The sequence below is a fragment of the Schistocerca serialis genome, chromosome 2 (assembly GCF_023864345.2).
Source record: "Schistocerca serialis cubense isolate TAMUIC-IGC-003099 chromosome 2, iqSchSeri2.2, whole genome shotgun sequence".
Taxonomy (NCBI): Eukaryota; Metazoa; Arthropoda; class Insecta; order Orthoptera; family Acrididae; genus Schistocerca; species Schistocerca serialis.
This window is the reverse complement of record NC_064639.1, coordinates 830805854-830824251: the sequence shown is the minus strand read 5'-3', so window position 1 is coordinate 830824251 and position 18398 is coordinate 830805854. Positions and strand designations below refer to the sequence as shown.

Below are 18398 nucleotides of genomic sequence, written 5' to 3'. Positions count from 1 at the left end.
TTCAACTCGCTGAGCACCTACTTCACAATGATTTACAGCACAGTCTTGACAAAAATATTATCACACTGCTAGGAGCAGGTCATCCATCTGCAAATGGTGCAACATACTGAGTGAACTCATGTGGTAATGTATTTCTTTGATTAAATCTTCGCAGGCTATCAGCTGAGTTGTGGGTGGGTAGCAAGTCTGGGAGTCTAGTTGTGGTGCTACTTGTCTATTACAAACATGGCCTCCACTGCTTTGCAAATAATAGTGTTCGACCTTTTTTGTGCTAATGCTACACCACATGTGCAGATCAATTGGAAACCACTGTCCTGGTTGACATATAATCATGTACTCTATTTCCACTGCCTCTGTGATGACCAAATTCCAGAACATGTTGGCATGACACAGCACCTTTGATCTCTCCAAAATCAAACATTTGGCATTGGTTGATGTTGTGTTCTGCCTCTGCTGACTTGTTGATTTGGCCCAGGTGAAGAACACTCCTCGTCTATTCTGAACAGTGCTGTGCCTGGCTGATGTACTGCAAGTCGCACTCACAACTGATGCTGTAGATGCTGGGTGTCCATAGCCCTAGTTGCTCTTTGACTGATGCAAGCATATCCTTGATTTTAATAGTTGCTCATAGAATCATTTTTATGTTGTGTTTCTCCACAATACTGGAAATACTGGCTATGGACAGCCCTGCTTACAGAAATAACATCAGCCATTATTACTAAAAGTTTTACACAGGTTCTGTTAACTCAGTAAGCAGATTTTGTCACACATGACTCATGCTATTTGTTTCATGGTCTTGAGCACAGATTTGTATTGAGCTGGATAATGGCAGGTCCTTGCTTTTAGATACAGGTACGTGTGTGGCTGCTTCTTGTAGATGAAATATCCCAGCTTACCATTAGGATTCTCCATCATTCTTGTAGGCAACCAAAGTATGAATACGTAGGAAAGTTCTGGTAATGTAAATACTTTAGGAGTAAAGGAGACCACTCACTGAAAGGAAAAATGAAAGAAAACTTTGCTAGCTTTTGGAGTAATCCTTTTTAGAGCTAGAATGCACATGTGCAAGTCCCCCCCCCCCTCCCCCCCGCACACGCACACACACGCACACACACGCGCGCACACACACACACACACACACACACACACACAGCACTGGCTGGACGTACAGTACCAGTGCTGTTTTGTGGTAGCCGATTTGCCAGCTAGGAATATGGGAGGATGGGGTAGCAGGTGCACAGATTGATGCGATATGTGAGCGTTGGAGCCCTTAGGAGTGGTGCATGCTGAAGGTGACATGGGGAAATTAATTTGGATAAGGTGATAGGACAGAGGAGGGGGAAAATGTTGGGTGGAGGGTTGGGGGTAGTGGTTTACCGGAGACTGAAGGCAGAACAGTTAAGAAAGTGGACTGTGAAGCAGCCATTGAAATTGAGCAAGTTATCCTGAGCTGCATGTTGTGCCACTGGATGGTCAACATTGTTCTTGCTAACAGTTTGATGGTGGCCATTCATCCTGGAGGACAGCTGGTTGCTAGTCTCCCACATCAAAGATACTAACCACTTACTTCACTAACTCTCCACCAACCCCACTCCTTTATCTCCTGGATTCCGATTCTTCACTGTTGATACCACCTCCGTATACGCCAATATCCGTCATGCCCATGGCCTTGCTGCTATCAAAAACTACCTCTCCCAACATTTCTCAGGCTGTAAACCCACAACCAGTATGTCATATCTTATGTACCTTACCAACTATATCCAGCCACCCAACTACTTTTCCTTTGAAAGGACAGTATGCAAACAAATCTGCACCAGCCAAGGGCACCCTGCTGTGCTAGTCTGTTTAAGGGCCTTCTGCAGGGAACCTTCCTAGCCTCCCAAACTCCCAACCCCTCAAACGGTTCAGATTTTATGACGATATCTTCACAATCTGGACTCAAGACACCCTTTCCTCATTCCTTCACAACCTCAACACCCTCTCTCCCATCCTCTTCACCTGGTCCCCCTTGATCCAACATGCGACTTTCCTGGATGGTGACCACCCCTCTGACATCTCCATCCACATCACACCCACTAACCACCAAAAGTCCCTGCATATCGACAGCTGCCATCGCAGTATCTCAGGTGATATGAATTCCCTTAACCAGTATGCTAAATGTCTCACAAAGGCCTTCACATACAGGCACTACACTCCCCCCCCCCCCCAAAACCTAGTCTGCAGACAGATTCCCCATGTCATATCCTAACACACTCCCAATCCTTCCACTAGCCCAAAAATAAGCTACAAAGGAGCACCTTCCTCATCACCCAGTACCACCCTAGACTCGAACAACTGAATCATAGCCTTTGTCAGGACTTTATCTCTCGTCCTAGCCTGAAATCAGGGACATCCTACACAAGATCCTTCCCACCCTGCTAAAGCAGTGTTTCATCGCCTACGCAACTTATGCTACATCCTTGTCCATCCCTATGTCAGCCACTTCCACTCTCAATCCCTTGCCATAAAGACCATACTCCTGTGGAATACCCAGGAGTAAGACTTCTCCAAGCTGCCCTCCCAGTAATTCTTACACCCGTCTTACCCCATCAGAGGATGGGCCACCTGTGAAAGTAGACATGTCATATACCAGCTTTGCTGCAAACACTGCACAGCTTTTCATGTCAGTATGACTACCAACCAGTTGTCCACCATGATGAATGGCCACCACCAAACTATTTTTCAAACTTAAGTTGATCACCTGGTGGCACAACATTCAGCTGATCACACCCCAGGCCATCTGGAACCGTCCATTCACCACCAGCTTCTCAGAACTACACAACTGGAAGTTATCCTTGCAACACATCATCTGCTCCCATAACTGTCCTGGCCTCAATCTCTGGTAACACACTGCCCCCCCCCCCCCATTCTATCACCCACTCCCAATTCACTTCCCCATGCCGCCTTCAGCATGCAGCACTCCCCACATGGTCCAATACCAGTACATCACATGCATGGTGACTCCATCTATCTGTTCATAGAACTTTCCACATATTGGAAGCAGGTGGTGGTGAGTGCATTTTGAACTAGTTTCACCATGTTGTTATCAAAGTGACTCTATAGTAGAGCCATGGAATCTTACAGCTGTACCCATATGGAGTGAGAGGTGATGTCAAAGCTGACTAAATGTGGTGTGCACAGTGACCCATGAGAGATTTTAAATGCTGTGCCAGGTGTCTGGCTGTGCCACACAAATTTATGGTGTTCACTATTGGACATAGTTGAGCTCCTCTTCGTGTATTTTCAAGACGGCCATAATCGTGTGGTGGTACTGGTGTCCCAGGGTACAGTACTGTAACTATGTCCTTGTACAGTCCTGAGTTGTTGAGGAGTAAGATGGTCCCCACTGTCACAGCTGTGTAGGATCCTTTTTCACTTACTTGATGCCAGATCCTGCAGGAGCACCTCAGTCGTGCTACTCAGTCTCCTGCCTATAGTCATCTGATCATAACAGCACCACCACAATGCCTTGGATGACTTTCATTGTCCTCACAAAGCATATGTAAGCCTGTGTTCTGCGACCTTGACATTATTTTTCAGAATTTTAGCTTCGCAACAGCACCATTCAGAACATGTGAGGAGTGTTTGCCTTGACCAAACCGACAAACTGGCAGTGACAAAGCACATCATCAATGAAGCTCATGTTTGATTTTGAACAGACAAAGGTGCTGTTCCACGCTAACAGCTTCTAGGATACAGTCATCAAAGAGGCAGTGAAAGTATGAGTAACATGACGATCTTGTCAACCAGGACAGTGGTTTCCAACTGGGCTGCACATGAGATGTGGTGTTAGCAAACCTACAAGTGGAACGCGCTGATGTGAAAGCTGCAGAGGCAGCAGGTGGAATATACAGGCAACCCTAGGACCCACCGTTGGAGGTACATATTTTATTTGGGTGTAGGCCCTATTCAATTTCTGTGTTGTTTTGATACTGAACGGTGTTTCATTGCCTGTCTTCAAATTAAATAAGTTTTGATTCTGTAGTCTGATGATGTTTCTAATATGTACATATGTCAAATGAGGTTTTCATTCACATTTTTGATTTGATAATGAATGTATTGTTACATATATGCGGGGTATTGCAAAATTAATTTTAGCTACAGAGGGAAATACGGAAGCGTCCGATCCCGCCCGTCTGCTCTGACCCATGACGTCACAAATACGGCGGAAACGACCATAAACCACGATTCCAATATGGTGCATATAAAGTCGTTACGTACACATTATGAGGACGAAAATACATCGAAAAACAAACACACACACACGTTCCACAAAAAGCCTAATGACACTAACGGGACAATCGCGGGAGATAGGGGTTTTTTGAGTGAGGACAAACTAAATACAAACAAATTTAGATACGCACCCCCATACAAAACCACGCAAAACGACGAAAAAAAACCAACTTCACAAAACTCCCCAAATACCACTAAACACAATATCATCTGGAATCGGACTCTTCCCTTGACCTATACAGCTTAACAGCAGTTCCCGATCCCATAAACTGGGATCGGACACTTCCCTTGACCTGTTATCCTTACGATATCTTCACATACAGCTGTCCCTGGTCTGAGACGCCGGAACTTTAAGTAAGCCTCATTTCTTCACGACATACTGAACACTTCACGACTTCATCCAAAAATCCGAATAGTTGAAGATATTGTATTAGAGACAACGCACTGTCCCCCATCACAGCCGACAACCGAAAACTGTTGACGCTGCCAGTCATATCCATACCTACCAAAGACATAAAAAAAGCAATTTACCAAAATACACACACGACGCCACACTTGCAAACTAAATCAAAAACATCACCTAACACACCACCAGAGAGCACCACCGATCGCATCAAAACGACACCTACAAACACGGCACTCTCACAAACTAAATTCCGCGCCGTCGTGACGTCACACACCACAACAGGCTTACGTCACGGGTCAAAGCCGACGGGTGGGATCGGACGCTTCGGTCAACCCCAAAACTCTAATAAGACGGAATGTTAAAACTTTGTTTCTTCAGCCAGTGTCACACACCACCTAGCAACATTAAGCAACCTCACAAGCACAAATGGACATAGAACTGAAAACACAGTTAATAAGCAAAAAAAGTACGTGACTGGGTAAAACAATTAACTCTTTCAAATAAACTGCATTTTGCGCGTGTTTGTACTCTGTTTTTACAATGCATTATTGCTGATGTCCATATAAACAACCAGCATGAAGTTGCATCCCAAACTTTCTTCAACGAGTTATGGCTCACATGATGAATTTCATATGTGGCTAAATAATAAATCGTATCAGCACTTCTCATAACATTTCATAGTGCTGCAATAGCTTATTGAATAATTTGCGCATACGGCAATGGTCCACATGAAACTTATATACCAGTACCCAAAAAGAAATCAATGTTCGCTACGAAAATTTGGTACCCCACATTACACAAGTCTACAGATGAGAGTTATTCTGATTCTGCACCGTCTATATTTCTCAGGGCAATGGGCCACCAGAAACTTATGTACCATTACCCAAAAAGAAATTAATGGTCGCTACGAAAATTTGGTACCCCACATTACACAAAGCTACAGATGAGAGTTATTCTGATCCTGCACCGTCTGTATTTCTGAAAGTTGTTTAGTTGTATGATGTCTGAATACATGGGCAGACTTTCGCTCAGCCCACGGGTTCTTTCTGTTTCTTGCAAGATTGCCCCCTGAATAAATACAACTACCAGTATTTACTTTTAAGTCGTTACCATTCTTTCGCTATAAAAAAAAGTAACGCTACATACGAATGACAGGCGTAAACGTCGGGGGTGGAACCGACTTCTCCGCCGGAGGTTCCATTATTGCACTTCCTTGACAATTCGTCACAGTACAACACTCAATCTTATCTGAACTGTGAAAAATTTGCAAATGTGCCTCAAAGAACTTTAGATATTCCACTCAATGTTCTCCTAGCTAACGTATCTATCTCTACCCACTGCGCCTCTCACAAACGCTGTCGGCTGTAAGAGCAAACGGCAAACCAGCCTTCTGGATGATACCATAGAGTATAACTATGGATGATACGCTTCATCTTTGAAGGGTGATGTTTACCATCAAATCGCAGTCCATGGAGAAAGAACGGCAACGATTGTAAACGGAACTTTCGTTGAAATTCCAACCAGTGAAGGTAAGACACATTAAAAACGGTTTGTTTGTAGTTCCTCTCATTCAAAAAAAAAATCCTATAATAATCGACGGAAATATTTTCATTTGCGTCAATTTGGAGCATCTCACGCCATTATAAAGAGATCGAATAAAAATGTAGTTTCTAATGTATTTTTCAGCTTATGTGCAAATAAGCATAATTCTCGAAGTTTTGCTACTGTATCGCCAACTCACTCGGAACACTATGTTGTGGGTTAATATGTTGTAGGTGGACATCATTCGTAAACAAATGAAAGAGGTGTTGCAAGGATTCGGCGGAGGTTTTATTCAAAAGGCTAAGCTATGTGAGAGCGAGTAGTTAGTTATTTAAAGATAAACATGGTAGGCGAGTCCCGTTCTTTCAAATGCCGAAAGCGTACAGTTGAAAAGTTTTGATTGGATTCAGATGATGCCTGGCCACGATTATTTGTGGAATTTAATTGAAACTCGATCTTTGTAAATGATCTTGTTCTTTCAGTGTTCTTTTTCGTTGCCGTTTCTTTTGCGGGGCGTACAGAGCGAGGAAAGCACCAGTGTTCGATACAAAACTTGTCTCCCGAACAACTAGGTTTAAATGTTTTGTGGCCCGACTACATGCGTATTACTGGCAATCGCAAGTACGCAGCTGCTGAGCCTAACGTTGCGTGAACATAATGCTGTAGGAAGGAAGGGAAATGGAAAACAAAATTGGATGTCTTTCGTTTGTCTGCCCAAAGGCACGATGAATGAACTAGGCACCACATTTTACGTGTTAACCGCATGTGCATTCATGTAAGAGTCCCTTGAATGTGGTGTGAATGAAGTTTGATACGAATGATTCCATAGCCGAAGACCATTGTAGAGAGCGGGAGTTAGGTACCAAACGCTTCTCCTGTTTCGTAATCAGTATTGATGGTTGTTTTTGTGATGTTAATAATGAGCATTTGATTTACTGTATCTGACTTAACCTATTCATTAAATGTTCACAAATGAATATCTCATTGAGTGGGTACTGAGAATTCCTTTATTTGATGAAAATCTGCTGGCTTTCAGTTTGTATTGAGGTGTTCATTGAAGCATATTTCATAGTTGCTGGTTATGTTATTCAACTCATTTCTTGTTGTTTGTTGATGTGTATTTCCTAATAATGTAAGTCTATGAATCAGAATTGTAAACTTAGTGCTGTGAACATTTCACCTAAGTTTACGAATATCGTAAGGCATTACAATAATTTGTGAGGGAAACTTGTGAAATATTAATGGCTATTGGTATCTCCATTCTCACCAACCTCAAGATTGGGGTTACAGTATCAGTGTAGTTGAACAAATGATTGCAGAACACAGTGCATTAGTAATAGAACTCAACATGAACAGTAAACTGCAAGCAAGCACATGGCACTCAAGCTACACATTCAGTATGAGGGCTATTAAATGCTCTTAAAGCAGCATTGTCTGATGTGAACTGTCAGCAGAAAATTTCAGACATGGGGGCAATACCTCATTTGAATGTCTGTTGCAACCAAACCTTGAAAACAAATTTTGATGATATGTTGCTGTTAATTCTCAAGAAATATCCTGCAGGCAAATTGCAAGGAAGGGGAAAACCTATTAAAGGGAAAATATTCACACTTGAGCTAGATAAATCAAGACATTTTTTATGAAATATGACAGACACATGAAGACAGCCTTAGATCTTTCAAGTAAATACCTGCTTCATTGTACCTACTTAAGAGCCAAGAGGATTTACAGAAAGGGAATGGAGGATGCATAGAAGAAATACAATAACAAGTTCATTAAAGAGGCTCCTAACCCATGTAAAGCAGCTTGCAATCTGGTAAATGAGCACAGGAAGAAGCCTACCTCTGCCTTAAATTTCTATTGTCCTGATGCCTTCAACCAGTACTTTTTAAGGTTATTAAGAAATACTTTAAATGAAATTCCAGACAAGGCTTAGACCCCACGTCTTGTATAAAAAAGTAAGTTGATGCACTGTTAAAAACTGGAAGTAAGTGTATCCTAAGGACATGGTAAAAATAGTGAATACATGTAAAATATGCAGAGTGTGCAGATATCTATGGCGTGTCTTGCACATTCCTGAAGAAGATTATTCCAGAGCTTGCTCACCCTCTAGTCATAGAAGTCAACAAATGTTTATCCATTGGTGTCTTCCCAGAATTCCTGAAACTGGCACGCACTGTACCAGTCTACCAAAAAAGTGACCCACCTGAAGTGTCCAGTTACAGATCATTTTCCATAATCCTAACGTAGCTAAAGTTGTAGAGTCTGTAATGCAATGCCAGATACAAAATTACTCCAAAGACAAAAACCCCATTCAGGACATACATCAGGTTTTTTGCAAGAGGAAGTCTTTGGTTACAGCAGCAATCAGGAAGATAGGGCAAAAGGTTGAAGACAAGGAAAGTCTGGCACTGACACCCTGTGACCTCAGCAAGCCCTTTGAGTGCATCTCGCACAAAATGTTGCTTAGTAAATTACAGTGTTATGGTATTGGTTGTGGTGTGCTGGCTACCCTTCAATCCTGTCTTGAAAACCAAAAGCATGTAGTATCAGTTCATGATGCAGTCTCCCAAGAGCAAAAACTGGAGGATGGTGTACCCCAGTTATCCATCACAGGACCTCTCCTGTTCCTTATTTACATCAAGGATCTGGGTTGTAATAACCACATATTACAGTTGGGTCATTCCACATCAAGGGGACCAGGGGTCCCCACTCGACCATCTCCGAATCTAATGAAATTTGGTGTGGAGGTTCTATACGGTCTTTACTGGCTACATACCAAATTTCAGTTCAGTATCTTTAGTGGCTTAATTCTTAGGGGATTTTAAAGACAGGCTGCTCACCTTCATATCATGTATGAAGGCGCAAATGTGCCAACTTTGCTAGGCTTCTTTAAAAGTTCTAGCAAACATTTGGTCATTTTCTTTAATATACACAGACAGTTTATGCTGAATTACACCGTGGCAAAAATTAGGGATTTAGCCTTACCTAAATATAGATACAAGCCCATAAAGTGGCTAAAAAATTCGTTGCACTATTCTTAGAGCCATGGTTTCACTGACCACTGCTAGTTTTCATATGAACCAATCACACCAAAACTTCAGAGGATTATTCATATCTATGACGTGTATAAATCAACCAAATTTAATTAACATTGGATGCCCAGATGAAAAGATATGCAGATTTGGCCAAAATTTTCTACTTGCAAATTTTAGGGGGGCAATATCTCAACTGTGTCTTCTTCACTCCTCTTTTTCTTGCTCCAGCTCGAAAAACCATGCTTTAAGCTTTCAAAAAAAATATTTTTTAATTTCTGGATCTGTCAGTCTGACAAGTAAGAATACGTTTCAAAAGTTATTATTTTAGCACTTGGAGGAGATTGAAAAGTCAAATATTTTGCTCGTTAAGTCCCATGGTTAATTATTTTTATTCGAGTGTGTAAGTCGGTCTGCTTGTGTCTGTATATGTGTGGATGGATATGTGTGTGTGTGCGCGAGTGTATACCCGTCCTTTTTTCCCCCTAAGGTAAGTCTTTCTGCTCCCGGGATTGGAATGACTCCTTACCCTCTCCTTTAAAACCCACATCCTTTCGTCTTTCCCTCTCCTTCCCTCTTTCCTGACGAAGCAACCGTTGGTTGCGAAAGCTAGAATTTTGTGTGTATATTTGTGTTTGTTTGTGTGTCTATCGACGTGCCAGCGCTTTCGTTTGGTAAGTCACATCATCTTTGTTTTTAGATATAGTTTCAAACATTAATTTAACATGACATAAAAACAAGTATAGTACAAAACACAGCAAATTTGCATAACAAAAATACTAAAGAGTCAGTTCCATTTTTCATTAAGCATTTCTACAATTTTGTCAATGACAGATTGTGGATAACTGTATTGTCTTCCTGGTGATGATATTGATGAGGCTTCTGAAGTCATGAAGATACATTGCTCAGGAATCCAGCAGGTATCTTTAGCAGTCGGCCAGTGGAAGGAACGAGCATGACCATGTGGATGCATAAAGCTGACGAGAACATCTTGTTATTCCTGTGAAACTTCACGTTTCCAACCCACCAAAAATTTCCATACACACAAGTAACATACTGTTCTGGTTGTAATCTTGGAACTGAGACTGCTGGAATTTCTTCGTCTGCTTCAAAGATGTTAACTGTGAATGCTGTAGCATCATTGGAAACTCTGCTTACTCTGAGCTGATTACAATTAATTGATTTTCTCTTGTTTCAGATACTGTATGTCCCATAGTAAACCTTGTTGCTTGATCTGGTTGGATTTTTTCAGTTTCTTCTTCTGGTACATAAAAAAGCTTTGCACCTCAAATAATATCATCATAGAATTTGAATAAATCATATGGAGTCAATATTTGGTTATCTGAGGCACTCTGCAGACCAGCGCAGGCTGCTAGTCCTTTTGCTGTTCCCTGAATTCCATCACAAGGCAATTCACTGTGGCTTGTTGCAAAAATATTCCATTTGGCAGTGATGCCAAACTCATTTTCGTGCAGGCATAAATTGATGAATTTTTTGAAATTCTTATATTGAGCAGCTGAATCATCACTAAAGTAGTAAATGTTCTTAATGTTTTCAGTCTTTGTCTTTAAATATGCTATCAACATTACTTGAAAAGCACAGACAGCAAATGGTATTATGACAGAACAGTTGCTGGCCATACGAATGCTAATGCTCTGACATTCTTTGCCATCGAAATAGACATCAGATGGATGAAATGTGGCCTGACTATTCTCCCAATGGAAACCTGAAAAGCAAATGAATAATTCTTGGCAAAATCTATCAATATAGTTAATCCACTTTCTGCAAGATTCCTTTTTAGCTGCTTAAGAAATAAACTTTGGTGTTCTGACACAAAGTGATGGCTTCTTAAACTGGTAATTTTCAAAATCAGTGCCTCCATGAAATCTTCAACAGTTCTCTGGCAAGTCTCCAATGTGTCTCTGCCAGCATGGACCCATTGCTTGTATTCCATTGTTTCTTCAGGGTCATAGTCTTTAAAAGAGTCTTCAATAAAAACCTATAGTCACATTTTACCTGGACATTCCTTGCAATGTTGGAGCATACAATTTTTTAATTCCAAACTGTATAAAGCTTTTTTCATCAAATACTTGTAGTCATCTTGAATGGATGTTGCTGAAGCCAACATTAATTTGACATTTTGATGAATTGCACATACACATACTGAATGTCATACAGAAGAACCAGCTGTACTACAGCATTTTGGCCTGAGCTCACAAAATTTTGAGAAGCTTAGTTCATTTCCATATTGCTTACAGTAAGCAATGAACATTTCTTTAAGGTTACAAAGGAGCAGGTGTTTCTCCTTGTGAATCTTTCCCTATTTATTCTTACTACAACACAATCCTTTTTGCTGGGCATAAACGAGAAAAATCTTCATCTTTCTAGAAATCAAGGACATTTTGTTTTACTTCATCAATGAGCTTTTTCCCCTTTTGGGTTTGCAAGTGTTGCCAGAATCCTGTTTTTCATCTTTAGTTTCCTAGCCTTCTTCACCATCTTAGTTGAAACAGCAAATTCTTTAGCAATTTTTTCCGCAGTGCAGCTGTTTGGGGGCAGGGTCGAAATTTGAACTACTGCTATTGCTTGAAGTCTGAAGTTTAATTTTAAGTTGTTCAATTAAGATGTCCATACCTTTACATTTATGGCACTCTTCCATTTGTATTTGAGCAATAACTACTTGGCTCACACCAGCAGCTGTGGCAATTACCTTAGTAATGTTGCATTGGACTTTCAGACCTTTGCACTTTATGTATCTCATTGAATCCTTTTCACTGATCTGTTGAAGCTTTAGTAGTGATTCTCCAAGTGATGATAATGAAGTGTTAGCAGTAAAGGAAGCATCAACAACACCCATGTCTTCAGTAGGTGGTTAGTCTTGCTTATCCTGACAGGATGATTCTGCGTGGGCATTTCATGTCTACGTTTGGTACAAATTTTGTGACCAGGTTTAAAAACTTCATTAGTCAGTAACTTCAGCCTATCAGACATTGCAGTGTTTATTGGTTATATGTTTTTCTTTACCAAATGGGTTGCAGAAATTCCGCGGGAATTGAAATTTTGTCGTCAACAAGGCATTCTGGTTTAAACAAATTTGGGCATCTTCAGTGAAACCAAGCCCAGACCTACACTGAAGAATCTCCTTGTCAATTGGTTACATTTCCTTAACTGATTGTAGTTCCCTTTTTCCATGAAAGAATGGTGATGACTTCAGACAATATTCATTGTTGTTTTTATGTAAAATATACAAATTGGCTATCAAAATATTTTGTTTTCGTGCTTACCTTCAGCTACAACAATAATTACTGATTATTCAAATACTCAGTACTCAACACTAAGATTGTACAGTGTCAACATCAAAGATTACACCATACAAAAGACTGACACTGTGAAAATTGCCAATAATGAAAGCAGCAGTTGAAAGTGATGATTCAGCAATGTATATCACTGCTGTGAGGATAGACCCTTTAAAAACTATTGCTGCTTTAAAATACCATTGGAAACCAAGTGACAATGGATTGTAGGGTTAAAACCTTCTAAAGCAACATAGCATTCCATTATGATCTTCTAGATTTTATAATCTTCAGGGCACTTTCTGAGGTTTTGTTATTTATATTCTACACTGTAAAATAATTTAAAAACACTTCTTATTAGCATAGTTACTTTCCCTAGACCACATGAAAATCTTAAACTATTAAAAGACACTACAGTTACACGGTTTTTGATTTGTTGTTGTTATGGTCTTCAGTCCTGAGACTGGTTTGATGCAGCTCTCCGTGCTACTCTATCCTGTGCAAGCTTCTTCATCTCCCAGTACCTACTGCAACCTACATCCTTCTGAATGTGCTTACTGTATTCATCTCTTGGTCTCCCTCTACGATTTTTACCCTCCACGGTGCCCTCCAATGCTAAATTTGTGATCCCTCGATGCCTCAAAACATGTCCTACCAACCGATCCCTTCTTCTAGTCAAGTTGTGCCACAAACTTCTCTTCTCCCCCACCCTATTCAATACCTCCTCATTAGTTACGTGATCTACCCACCTTATCTTCAGCATTCTTCTGTAGCACCACATTACGAAAGCTTCTATTCTCTTCTTGTCCAAACTAGTTATCGTCCATGTTTCACTTCCATACATGGCTACACTCCATACAAATACTTTCAGAAACGACTTCCTGACACTTAAATCTATACTCGATGTTAACAAATTTCTCTTCTTGAGAAACGCTTTCCTTGCCATTGCCAGTCTATATATCAACTTCAAATTGTATTAATTTTTGTATTTATCAGTAATCCACTTTCCCTACTTTTGATCCAGAAATTAAACAATATAGCTTTGAAAGCCTAAAGAATCCTTTATCCAGCTGTGGCAAGAAAAAAAAAAAAAAGGATCGAAGAAGGCACAGTTGGGATATTGCCCCCCTAAAATTTGTAAGTAGAAAATTTTGGCCAACTTTTCAGATGCCTATCTTTTCATCTGGGTATCCAGCGCTAATTAAATTTGATTGATATATAGACATCATAGGTAGAAGTTTTGGAGTGATTGGCTTATACGAAAAGTAGCAGTGGTCAGTCAAACCATGGCTCTCAGAATATCGTGACGAATCTTTTAGCCACTTTAGTGGCTTGTGTCTATATTTAGGTATGGCTAAATCCCTAATTTTTCCCATGGTGTGCTAGCACTTTTACAAAAGTGTAGCAAAGTTCATACATTTGCACCTTCGTACATGATGCGGAGGTGAGTAGCCTCTCTTTAAAATCCCCTAAGAATTCAACCACTGAAGATACTGAACTGAAATTTGGTATATAATCATCAAAGACCATATAGAACCTTCATACCAAATTTCATTAAATTTGGAGACAGTCAAGTGGGGACACTTTTTAATACTGGTCCCTTTGACGTGGAATAACCCAGTTTGCTGATGACACTACTCTTTTTGTCAAAGGAAAAGCTCCTGCAGAAATCTGCAAGCAACAAATGTGCATCTTGAAAACATCAAAGAATGGTTCATTGACAATAAAATGAAAATGAATGAAGAAAAAACACATCTTATGGCAGCTTTAGTAACATTGGATACTATGATAATATGGAGGCTATCAAACTGCTGGAATTCATGATTGACAGCAAATGCATCTATGAATGAGCAATAGTGTGTGTGTGTGTGTGTGTGTGTGTGTGTGTGTGTGTGTGTGTGTGTGTGTGTGTGCGCTCGAAGCTCTCCCATGTAATATACCTTCCGAGGAGATTAAAAGATGTGTTAACTGATCCATACCTTAAAACGGTGTGTTATGCACTATTTCATAGCGGCATATATTAGGCCTACTGTTATGGGGACACACTGCAGATTGCCAGGATGTATTAATGTTATAAAAGAAAGTAGTCAGAGTCATTGCATCAAGCAAATGACTGGAGTACTGCAATTGTATATTCACCTGGTTAGGAATAGTGACGATCTTCAGCCAGTACATTTTTTTATGCTCATCAGTGTAAAAGAAAACCAAGGCAAGACACGCGCATAATCATGACGCCTGAAACAAGAGGATACCAAATCGTCGACTGTCTGGAACACTAGCTAGTTTTCCAGTGCTTGCTTTAAAAATGTTCAACTCATTACCCCAAGAAGTGCAGTCCCTGCCACCAGGACCATTCAAAAGGAAAATAGCACAGGACCTTAAAAGAGTATCCATTATGCCCCATTGGAGAATCTTCAATAGTGACCAAAGTGAATGGAAAAAATAATATTGTGAATATTTTTCTTTATGTATATGAAAAATTGCAATTAACTCGTATGTATGTAATCTTGATGCAGTCTTCCCACTCATGACGTAAATGACACAGATCTTGTAATAAAGTAATATTTGGAAATAATAGGCTGCCTTGATAAGGCCATTCTTAAGCTGTTTCTTCAATCAAACAATAATTTGGTCATATTTTATGATTCCATAACAGAAAACAGCATGTAATATTAGCAAACAGTTCAAGAGGATATGTCAAAGCTAGCACCCCTAGAAGAGCAGTATATTTCATTAAAGGTTCAATAAGTAATTCCAGTATTATTATGGATATGGTTAATAAACAACAGTAGTTGACACTATGAGAGAGAAGTGTGGTGCAACAGAGAGAGAGAGAGATTTATTGCTAAAATTCCGTGAACATATGTCGAAAGTAGTCGCACATCATATAAATTCCTTCCACATATGTCTCATGAAATGATGACAACATGCAGATGGGAAGGGAGGGAAATGATAGTGATATTAGAAGTATGCACTGTGACACTCTCATAGGTAGCCTGTGGAGTACAGATGTTGATGTAGATGTTCTGAGTGATATATTTGGTACATTTTCAGATCACATACTCTTTTGTTTGCTATTGTCGTTTCATTAAAACGAATATACCCAGGATTCTAATTATTAAGTTGTGTGGCGGTGGTGCAGTGCCAGCCAAGTGTAGAACATCCGTTGTTACAGAAATCCTTAGAAATCCCGAAGTATAAGTGGGCATAGCCCTTGATTCAGGTAGGGTAAATACCTGTCCCTCACCCTCTGCTCCACCTTCATGAGTGCTTAAAAGAGGGAATTTGTCATGTCCTATTTAATTAAATACTAAAAAGGCATCTCAGTTTTCATAACACGGAATCAGGCTGAATGTAAGTAGCCCAGAGCATTATTGTACCAAAACTACACAGTTATTAATTTCAGATAAATTGGCTAAGTGCAAAGCTACAATACATGCCAGTTCCTAACTTGCATTAAATTTGTTAATAATTCAGCAACTAAATACAGTGGTCCTCTTTTAGATGTTTTCATTTAAGCACAGTGTATCATCTGACTTTTATTCACGAGGACTTGTTTTCCAATTTTCTTACACACAAAATAAATGCCCAATTCAAAACATTATTGGCACATTTCATGTTTTTCTACTGGAATTATAAGTGGCCTTCATATGACTGTCATGAGACCCATGTGAATTTATCATGTAAATAATAAACTAATGATTAAAAAATATTTGTTAAACTTATACAGTTTTTATTGTGAAGACTGTTTCCATTGCATTTGAGGTCGATAATCTGATATGAGGAGAGAGTACTAATTTTTGTATAGTGATCTTCAGCAAATTGGTGCAGTTCAACCATTGACACTAATGTGACAATATATAGGACTTTTGTAAATGATTCATTCATTTTTAGAGTTGTTTATTTTCCAAAGTTCACAAATACAAATGTGACTGATGCACAGCAGCACTGTCAACTCACCGAATTTTCATTGTGCCCATCAATTACAGGTGCAGTGCCTTGATAAAACGGAGACAAAGTAAGAAGTCAGTTTTTGTGTCTTGGAATACATGAGATGTTTTTGTACAATAGTGCAGAGTGCATTCAGAAGGAATTATGGAAAAGAACTGCCATATAACAGAGTGCTGTGTGTTGGTATTGACAATTTAGGGACACTGGTTGTCTCTGTAAACAGAAAAGTACCTGTTGTTTTTCTTCTGTGAGGAGACTGACAGGTACTTTGTACCTTGATATACTGCAGTTGTGGTTGTTTCCACTACTGACTGCTGATTCCAAGAATTTCATATCCCAACAAGATTGTGCACCCTCTCAGAGGAGCATCCATGTTCGTCTCTACCTAAATGATGAACTTTCACATCGCTGAATTGGGTGTAGTGATGAAGATGCTTTGGCTCTGTTCCCTCAGCTCCCCAGGTCATATGACCTCATGTCTTGTGACTTTTCCCGGTGGAGGTACATTGAGGACTGTGTTTATGTACCCCAAATACGAAGAATGCTGGAACAGCTCAGAGTACACATCAGTTCTGTTGTGTGATGACCATTGACAGGATGTTGCTACATAAAGTATGGAATGTACTTGACTATTGCTTGATGTATGTCATCTGACAGGGGGGCACTCGTAGAACATTTGGTGCAACATGCATGCTTGTTGAGTTTATGCTTTTATTCATGAGTCAGTCACATTTGTACATGTAATTTCTTGGAAAACATAGAGCACTTTCAATGAATGAATAATTTGCAATAGTGCTTTATTTAAATCGTGAATAACTGACTACTCTAAAGAAGTGAACGTAATGATGCTGGTCTAAGAAATAGTCACAAATATTCCAGGCACAAATAAGCTTTAAATAATTCTATAAAATAAAGTGGATGTTGTGATAACAGAATGAGATACTGTATTTGACTTTGAATGAGGGAGTATCTGCTTCTGTATTCGGAAATCATTGTGAAGTACGTGGTAGAGCTTATGTCCCAATGTAGCTGTTATTAGGGTTTCTTCCTGTTCCATTCAGATACTGAGTGTGAGAGGAATGATTGTTTAAATGCCTCTGTGTGTGCTGTAATAAATGTAATCTTGATGTAACAGTTTGTGAGAGATACGTAGGAGGGTGTAATATATTCCTGGAATCATCATGCAAAGACAGTTCTTAAACTCTTTGAGCAGGCTTCCTTGGGATAGTTTATGTCTATCTTCAAGAGTCTGCCAATTCAGTTTCTTCAGCATCTCTACTACACACTCCCACAGGTCAGACAAACCTGTGACCGTTCATGCCGCCATTCTCCGTATATGTTCAGTATCCCCTATTAGTCCTATTTGGTACAGGTCCCACACACGTGAGCAGTATTCTAGAATGGGTCACACGAGTGATTTGTAAGCAATTTCCTTCATAGACTGATTGCATTTTTCCAATATTCTACCAATAAGCTGAAATCTGCTTTACCCGCAACTGGGCATGTGAGTGCATTCAATTTTATGTCTCTACAAAGTGTTATATCCAGGTATTTGTAGGACGGGCCACTTCCAACTGTGACTCATTGGTACTATAGTAGGGTGACCAAACGTCCCGGAAAACTGGGATTGTCCCGGTTTTCATCCCTGTGTTCCGGTAATTTGTTTCGGGACACTCAAAAGTCCTGGAATTCAGTTTTTAAACACATTTTGTGAAACTTTCTCAAATTTTTGGGATTTTGCTATATTGAAGGAAATACAACACAAGAAATTAATATATTTTAGCTTATTTGTCTAAAACCTCCATTGTCCCATACTAGTAATCACAGTATCAGTATTGATACACTCAGGCAATAATTTACTTTGAGCGGTACTTTGGCCAACAAGTAGTAAGCTGTATT

The 18398-nt window shown here is 39.9% G+C and overlaps 2 protein-coding genes across 2 annotated transcripts in view; one reads left to right on the top strand and one right to left on the bottom strand.

Annotated features, from left to right (window-relative positions):
- LOC126458101 (cyclin-dependent kinase 2-interacting protein-like) overlaps nt 1-6085 on the bottom strand; it is a 117728-nt gene extending 111643 nt beyond the window's left edge. Inside the window, exon 1 of the mRNA XM_050094927.1 lies at nt 5825-6085. Within this exon, the coding sequence (XP_049950884.1) occupies nt 5825-5879 (55 nt within the window). The 5' untranslated portion in view covers nt 5880-6085. The remainder of the gene's footprint in view (nt 1-5824) is intronic.
- Nucleotides 6053-18398, top strand: part of LOC126458100 (zinc finger protein 345-like) — a 173193-nt gene continuing 160847 nt past the window's right edge. Inside the window, exon 1 of the mRNA XM_050094926.1 lies at nt 6053-6207. The gene's annotated coding sequence lies outside the window, so the exon portion shown is untranslated. The remainder of the gene's footprint in view (nt 6208-18398) is intronic.